At 37.7% G+C, this 9,353-nt stretch overlaps 1 protein-coding gene across 1 annotated transcript; it reads right to left on the reverse strand.

Annotated features, from left to right (window-relative positions):
* Window positions 1–7,686: 7,686 nt before the first annotated feature.
* LOC141589830 (abscisic acid receptor PYL4-like) lies at window positions 7,687–8,997 on the reverse strand. The gene has a single exon (XM_074410467.1). The coding sequence runs from the start codon at window positions 8,709–8,711 to the stop codon at window positions 7,935–7,937; it is 777 nt and encodes a 258-aa protein (XP_074266568.1). The 5' UTR covers window positions 8,712–8,997; the 3' UTR covers window positions 7,687–7,934.
* Window positions 8,998–9,353: the final 356 nt, after the last annotated feature.

Below are 9,353 nucleotides of genomic sequence, written 5' to 3' on the forward strand. Positions count from 1 at the left end.
ATTTGAATCTCAATAGATGTTCATGTACATTATTTTGACTTGTTAGCCATGAAAACAAAGCTCATAATTCAAGTCTTAACCGTATTTGACATGCCTTATATTGATTAGATTGGACACAATTATGTTGGTAAACTACTTAAATTCTGAGGTCTATAGAGCTTCCTAGGCCAGGAACATCAATAAACTGGTCTCATTTGTCAATTAGGCTTGAGTGTGGTTTCTCCTTGTGGAATATGTAATATCAAATTGCATAAGTGTCACATTGATTTCTTGATACTTTTATTGCTTTCATTTGACTAAGTACATGTGGATAGGCGGTTCTTACCATTCAAATAAGCCTTACATTATCCTTTTGTTAGCCCGTTTGAACCATTATAGCCGTTTTATATTCTACATTTATTAGCTACAATCCAAGAATTTGTCTACCTTATCGGGATAGTCGCAATTGCTTATTTATCATGTTTATTTTACTACTATGGTTGGGATTTGGACTATTATTGTCAATTGTAGGTGTAGTAGAATTATTTAGCAATTGTGTTGTATCCTTGTGTTGGAAAAAGAAAAAAAATATATGAAGCAAAAGAAAAGAAAAGGAAAATAAAAAAGAAATAAGAAGAAAAAAAAGAGACTTAAAAATTGATTGCTTCATTTGGTTTTGTCAAGGATCAAAAGGATGGTTGTTAGAGTCTAATGCATAATTGGAGAATAGTTTGTTAGCTCTCATATGTTGTAAAGTTGAGATCATTTCTCTAAGTTGGGTTCATTTGTTATTTTAAGATTTGGTTTTGGTTTTGGTTAGCGTTGCGACTACCGTCTTAGCTCCACATATCCATAACGTGCTTTGGCACAAACCATTTCTATCCCTTTAACCCATTTGCCACCCTTATTGTCCTTGATACATGTACTTTTGTCTACATATGGTGATTGCACATTAGTTTGGGAAATCTCTATCACATTAGATTGCATGCATGTTTCATAAGTCGAGTGAGTGCTTCTACTTCTATCTATCTTCACATATAACTCACCTTTACATACTTATGAGTGCATGAGTGAATCCGCGAGAATTCGACTAATTTGTCTTGCAAGATCCGAATGGTATTTGGCATTTTTCTATAGTATGGTGACTTGAGACTTGAGCTACGTCTTCTATTACCCGTGCCTTTGAATTTGTTTATTGGTACACTTTGGTCATTGCTTTGTTACAGATATGGATAGCTTGGGATTTGTATGTGCATCAACATTAGCTCTGAGTTGTTTATTCGCTATTTGTATGATTGCCTTTTGTAATTGTGTGATGCTTTGCTTGAGGACAAGCAAACAGATGGTTTGGGGGAGTTTGATGAGTCATAATTATATATACATATTTATGCCTCCCCTTAATTACTTTTGATACGATTTTCATACTAGTTTATATCATTTACATGCCTTTTATGTTAGAATGTCGATTCTTTCGCTTTTTGATGTTTAGTGCAGGAATGGTGCATTTGAGGAACAAAGGAATGAAATGGGCATTGACACGCCTAGAACGTCGCTATAAAAGACGGTCAAATTAACAATTTCTATACCACAATACGTACTAATTAATACTAATTATAAACTAGTAAAGTAGCATGCAATGGGACCGTACCCAAGAGAAGGAGGGTCTTGCATTCGGTTTTCAATTATATTATAAGAGCAATTGTAAAGTAATCAACAAACAAGTATATAAATAGGGGGTTGGTTTGGTTTTCAAAAGTAACAAAAGCAAAACAACATTCAAATAAGAGTTAGTAGCAAGTAATCAATCAAACAAATTTTACGATGAAAATTTATCAAGTTTAAGGAAGACATAACCCAACTCAATAAAGTGAGACACTTTAGGTGATAAAACCACTCAATCAATCCTTCTAACTAATGTTATTGCCCTATTAGTGAGATTAATTCTCCAAATTTCCTTAATTAGAAGCCAACCACAAGGAAATCACACTTAGTAATTGACCCAACTTATTAGTTTCCCTAGTGGAAATCACACACATAGGGTAGATAACAAGAAGATGAAGCAATGGAATCTAATAGGTGTAATTACTCACAATGAAATCACAATTAATGAACAATTATAGATTAATCTTTCAATGTCAATTAACCCAAGAAGAAATCACATTTATTAGTCTAATGATAAGTTGTTGCAAGATGGGATTATAAGGAAATCACACTTAATAAACCCAACAACAATAAATTAAGGAACTTGGCAAGATGAAGTAACAAGGAAATCACACTTAGTTACTATAATCAAACAAGATTTCCAAAATTAACCAAGTGGGTGTTAGTCCAGTGGTAGCCGGGTTAAACCTTGAAGCTTGCAGAAGTGCAGGAGTTGAGAGGTCCCGGGATCGACTACCAGCTGGGGCGATGATCACTTGGCCACTGCAGCCCCCGAAAGGGGTGGCTTACATGTTCCATGTGGTGGTGCGGGAATGCATGGACCTGGGGAGATTCAACCTCCTCGTCATCAAAAAAAAAAAAAAAAACAAGATTTCCAAAATTCAATACAATAAATACAAGAGATTAATAACAATAACACAAATTAAGGAAAGATTAGAGTGTCTTACAACCAAAGATTACACCTTTGAGTTGGATTAAGGAGAGGAGATTAGTTCTCTATGCTAGATCTAAACCTAATTAAAAGATGATAATTCTTCAAATTACAAACTAATTCTTCAATAATGCCAAAGATCCCCTAAACCTAGAGAAAACAACACTATATATAGTCTAATACAACAAAGTATCCATGGGCTTAAGATGAGAGAAGCCCGTAATCAAATAGGCGAATTCCCCAGAAAACTCGCACCGTGCGAGTTTCTTGCCAGGAATTTCGCACCGTGCGATTTTGCCCCTGGACTGCATTTTTCTGAAGGCCATATCTCTCTTGTTACTTGACCAAATGAGGCGTGTGACCTATCGTTGGAAAGCTAAGAACATAATCTTTCACCTCCACTTGGCCTTGCATCGATACAAGCTCCATAACGCAAGATATACCCATTTGAAATCGATCCTTATGCAAACGACGCTTCAAATCTTCAATTGCTTCATCCTTTCACTTCTTCATGTCTTAGTTAGTCTTTTTTCTTGCTTGTAAATGTTTTGTACCATGGTAGACTTCAAGACATGCCTTTGCTTCCTATCATTTCTCAAAACTCCATTATTACCTCGACACTCGAAAAACGGCAATAGTGACGTAAATCATGTAAACCGCATGCCAATGTCGCTTTATTGTACTTAAAATATACTAACTAGATACTAGAAATACGAGCCTATCAGGCACCGCAGAGTAAGCATGAAGGAATACACGAAGTATGGCACGGGAATCTATAAGAATAAAGGAAGAGAAGTTAAGATGAAAACACGAAGAAAACAGCAGAAATAGTTGATGCCTCGATCGAGTACAAAAAGGCTCGATCGAGGAACCTCCATAATCGATCGAGTGCATCCAGGATTGATCGAGGAACTCGTTTGATAATTATAAAATGCAATGTTGAGAGTTGGGGTATCTGAGAATTGGTGCTTCGATCGAGTGCACATAGGCTCGATCGAGGAACCACTAGTTTCCAGAATATTCCGCAACTTTTCTTAAGTCGGTTATGCTTTATTATAAATACCTTAAGTTGTACCCTAGTTTATTTAACTTTATTTTTCCGTAGGTTTAGTATAGTTACTCTAAAAACTCTCTAAATACTTAGTTTAGTTTTTATTTATTGTTCTTTCTTCAGGATCTAAACATTGCTATTTTACGGGATTGTTCTAATCTTTCAATAATTATTATTTCAATTACTTGTTCATCTTTATTATTGTTCATCATGTTTTCCATTATTATTATTGTTGTTCTTCCCTTTAATATGAGTAGCTAAATCTTTTATCTAGGGTGAAGTTGGAATCTAGGTTGTTATAAGGGGATCAAACTAATGAATTGATAGTTAATATTGCTTATTTGTTGTTGTTCATGTTATTGTTCTTCATCTAGTAAATTAATTAATGGCCAGGGTTAATTGACTAATATAGCGAATTGAGACTTTTACCGACTGGGTTAGAATCAATATAGGACACAATAACTGAATAGAGATAATTTAATTATAGCGATTGCATGTTAAATTAGATCTAAAGGAATATTGAATCGACCGATCATATAACCTTAAACAACATAATTAGCTCTATCAATGAATTAACTCACACCCCGTATGACTACCTAGTCAACCCGAATCCCTACACTCTTTAATACTATTATTATTCACCTTTATTTTATATTGCTATTAGTTGCTAGAAAACAAACAATCAAACCCCCATAAAACGGTTACCTTTAAGACAAACTTAAAGATAAAACAAACTAGAAAATTAACTAGCCTCCCTGTGGATTCGACCCTGACTTACCACTAGCTATCTTGCTAGTAGTAGTATAGGATTCATTTTGACTAAGGCCGAACGACTGAAAATAACCTTATCAGATTTTACATGTTTTCTCTCTTCAACATCAAGAAAGAGAGTATTCTCACAATTAAATCAAAACCAAAGTAAAACCATTGGTCAATTAATTGTCGTTCCACCATACGTCCCATCTTCCGTCCTTTGTTTACCTACTATTTCACTCAAGATAAGGCTACATGGTGTCTAATTCTCCGGCTATTCGCCTTCGATTATTAATTTGAACATCTAAATCATTCAGCTCACTTGATCAGAATAATGTTTGTCGTTGTAAATCTCATCACACCCTTCATCTCAACATCAATCAAATTTATACTCTTCTGAATTTGAGGAAGTCCATTAGGATGCTATTAGATCAGGGTGGTCCAGGGAAAGGTTATCCCGCACACGCATCCGTAAACTAAAAATCATAACTACACTGATCCCTGACCTACTCCACGTGAAATTTTCAAACCCGTATCCTCTTAAACAAGTTTATTCCTTGAATGTTTAAGGGTACAACCATCATAATATATATCAATATTTGCTTAAGATAGTTAAGACAACTCCAATAATTTATCCTAGGATTAGGGGAGTCAATCTACTTAATTTAGTTAATAAAAATCATACAAAATATTCTATGAATATAGAAATATTCTAATACACCCCTTAGTCGAAGCGGGTGGAGGAGGAATGCTGAGACTCAGAAATTCATTGAACAAAATTTTGGGCAAACCTTTTTGTAAAAATATCCGCAAACTGATAACGTGAGGGAACATGGCGGACTTAAACTTGACCAAGAGACACTTCTCTTGTACAAAATATATATCCAACTCGATATTTTTGATCCGATTGTGATTGACGGGATTTCCAGAAAGATAATAAATAGCGGACATTTTTGTCGCAATTATAAGTAGTTGTTGCTTTGCGGATATGACAGTCAAGCAATAGGTTTCGTAACCATCAAGATTATGCTACTACAGTGGCAACGCCACAGTACTCGGTCTCCACACTAGAGCGTGCTATCGTAGCTTGGCGCTTTGAGGACCATGAAATCAGATTATCAATATAGGAATCGTGTAACCATTTTTGACTACTATATATGTGATGATTACCACTCAAAGAAGAATAAGAAGAAAGAGTACCAGCATTCGAGGTCGTGTGCATGCGATGAAGCTCCTGTGTCCATATAGTAGTTTCGTCAAGCCATTGGAGGGTGAGATTTTGCATAGCCTTGCATTATCAATCGAAACGATAGCTCTTTTTGGCGTTCTGATAATGCTTAGTTGGGTAATAAAAGCTTGTTTAGGCTTAGAGCCGAGTATACCTCGAGAGTTGCTTTGAGGAGTCCAACCAGTGGTGGGGTAGGGGCACGGAGACTGCACCCAACCGTGTTGTTGTTGCGGCTATCAAGGAGAGAAGGGAACCCACATCTAGGTGGAGGGGTTGGTAGACGTGCTTTTCTGTTGCTGCTGACCGTGGCAGGTTGAGGTCTTATTAGAGTTGTTGTTGTGACTGCCTCCCCCACCGTTTTTAACTCGATAGTTGCCACGGTGGTTGCGTCCACCCTTGCCCTTATTATTATTGGAGGAAGTGGGGCTGCCACCATGATTGTTTAAGGATAAAGACCGACTGTTGGTGTCGTTGGAATCGTCAGCATGAAAGGGCAAGAGAGCCGTGTTAGATGGAGTAGAAACGGCTTTGACACGACGCGTTTCTTCCAAAGTGAGCATCGACATGGCTTTGTAAAATGGCGGAAGAGGGTCGCTTTGTTGAATGATGGTGGCGACTCCATCATACCTATCAGAGATATTGGTAACGAGTTGAAGGACATGCCGAGCTATGGAGACCGGAGCTCCGGCATTGGATAGTTGATCAGCGACTTTTTTTTAAGGCCTGATAGTAGGACGACACATTCAGGTAATTATCCAAATGAATATTGGTGAATTGTTGTTCCTACATTATTACTCTTACGCGAATTTTTATTGTCATTGGAAATGTTTTTAAGATGGTCCAAAACTAAGCGTTTTTAAGCGGTGTCGCAGGGTTTGAGAATTGTATGAAGGAGTTCAAGAGAGATTGTACTGCAAATCCATTGTTTAACAATGGCATCAAGACGATCTCATTAGGCGTCTTTCTTGAGGACAACGTCTTTGACAGGGCTGATGTCGTCAGCAACACCAAAGCTTTAACGGTGTTCAAGAAAAGCCCTGCCCATGATGCATAATGGACATTCTCGGTCTCATGGGTGATTTGGACGAATTTTTTGATGTTGGAGATATAGTAAGCAGGATGAACGAAAGGCTTGGATATGTCGTTAGTCATGGCGAGAGTCGAAAGGTAAAAGACGAAGAGAGGGGGAAGGATGAGAGGATCGAAGGAGGATTCCCGAAACCAGGAAAGAGTTTATTCTTTGAATGTTAGAGTGTATAGTCATCAGAATATATACATCAATATTTGCCTAAGATAGTTAAGTCAATCCCACTAATTTAGTCGGCCTGGGATTAGGGGAGTCAATGTACTTAATTTAGTTAAACAAGTCATACAAAATATTCTATGAATATAGACATATTCTAATACCTATCTTAGGTAGAAAATAAACCATACCCACCCGACCATTTGCGGCTACTATACTTACACACCGCCGAAGGATAATGTAGGTATAAACCGTGTGCCATGTGAAGTACCCAGCCTAGCACTCGCTATAACAAGTTAACAACCCGACTCACCATTGTTGTAATGCACCCCATATAAAGATGAGATGTTCACTTTTAGGCCTTTTTTTGTCTTCACACTTAAGCCCAAAAGTTAGCACAATATCTTATTACTAAGTGATGGGTAAAATGTCTTATAAACATATCACAAGCTTCTCAATTTCTCGACGATGTAGAATAAGTTAACCTCGTAATCTCTTTGGGTGTTACAAACTCTCCCATATAATCATATGGAGTTGTTTATTTTTGTAATCAACCACAGTTCAGGACATCGATCATCAAGATTACCACATAGCATATATTATATGCAGCTTATATTATAAGTCCATATGACCATATTATTTTACATCATATATACTCCTATCATCTAATGAAACTGAAAAACCAACTTAGTATAGATTATTATAGATACATTGAACTTATCTCAATAATGATGGACAATAATAATTATAATAATAAAGGTTGACAAATAAACAAATGTATATTGCGTAACACCATCTAAATTAACTAATAAAACGACGATGGAATATACAATCAACATTCAACTGTATCCTTTTATTTATAATTCAACCATGTTCAGCTTCTTTCGTCGTTCCTATGTTAAACACAAACAAAACTTACATGAAATTAATCGACGGCGATCGTAATCAATTACACCGTTCTAATTAATGGACGGCCGTCGTAATTAATAAACACGTAAAAGAAAAATTCCTAGAAAAATAAAAATGAAAGAACGTATAAACGCATGTAATTAACGATTAATTGAATGATTCAAATATTTAAAAACTCTCATGAAACTTTACATGATGTAGAAGAAGTGACAGCAGATGAAGACGAGGAAGTAGTTGATCCCATTCTCTCAGCTAAGTTAGCTAGAGACTGCAAGTTGCATCGTACGATTGTGTCAACAAATACACACGTTTCTTGTTTCGTGTTCCCTTCTGGTACGTCTACCACGTATGATTCTACCACCACGGTCCCCTCCTCCATATTATTATCACCCTCTTCGACCGCGCCAGGTAAGCTGGCGCGTGCTAAGGGGTAGGAGGGGTGTACCGTGGTAACAGAGCGGTAGTTCTGTAGACGGTGCTCTCCGCTTATCACACGGAATCCTATTGCACGGGATTCTTCGTCCAGTACTTCCAAGCGCTCGGTGCTGGACGCGGCGGGGACGCCTGACACGCAGTGGACCTCCCTCAGGGATCCTACCTGGCCTGCGTCGCCTGTTATTAGGCGACAGCTACGTAGGAAGTGTTTGTAGGTCTGGGGCTCATCAAACCGCCTCACGAGCTCCCAGACGTTCTGCATAGGAGCGGCGATACGCCGGACCACGGCCGAGCAGCACTGATTGGGCATAACCTCGTGGTTGTGGTGGCGGGCGATGATCTCCATCTGTCTGTCTGGGGAGGGGCAAGAGCGAGAGAGTTCCCGTGTTAGCTCTTCGGCTAAGGAGGGCATCATCTCGGCTGCCATTGTTTTCGTGACCGACGACGATATGTCGGTTGCAAATGTAGTCGTGGTTGTGGTCGTGGTTGTTGTCGTCCGGAGCTGGAGAGTTGAAGGCATCGTCTTCGCTCTCCACTCCTACAAGGTTTCTTAACACAAAAGATGAGAGATTTTAGAGAGGAGAAAACGTAGATTAGAGAGTTTGAAAGAGTTGGCAAGGAATTATGATGAAAGAAGAAGAGGAGGGGGATCTTATCTGGCGAAGAAGCAAGTGGGATCAACAAGTTGCAACCAAAATAATAGTAATTGGACTTTGATGAATTAAGCGACTTTGCTCTTCCTCTAATTTCTTGTAGTACTAGGCAACCACTCAAACTTGCCAATATTATATACCCATTAAATAATCTTCTTTTTTCTCAGACTGACTTATTTTATAACAAAATTAAAGTGTGATCATCTTTATTGTAGGACCAGTCGATCACCTTATTTAATAACCAAATTGTCCTTGCCAATCAAAGTGAAGATTCAAAACCAAACAATCTTAAAAGAGGAAAAGCACAAATTACAGATGATAAATTGTAATAACCCACATCCACATCTAGGGGTGATCAAAAATATACGAAACGGTTTTAATATACGGATATGATACGGTATACGGTTTTCAATTAAACGAATTTCCGTATATACGATACGGATTTCCGTATATACGATACGATTTTCAAAAAATCGTATCGTATCCGGGTCGGGCAAAAACAAAACCGG

This window comes from Silene latifolia, chromosome 1, assembly GCF_048544455.1.
Source record: "Silene latifolia isolate original U9 population chromosome 1, ASM4854445v1, whole genome shotgun sequence".
Classification (NCBI taxonomy): domain Eukaryota; kingdom Viridiplantae; phylum Streptophyta; class Magnoliopsida; order Caryophyllales; family Caryophyllaceae; genus Silene; species Silene latifolia.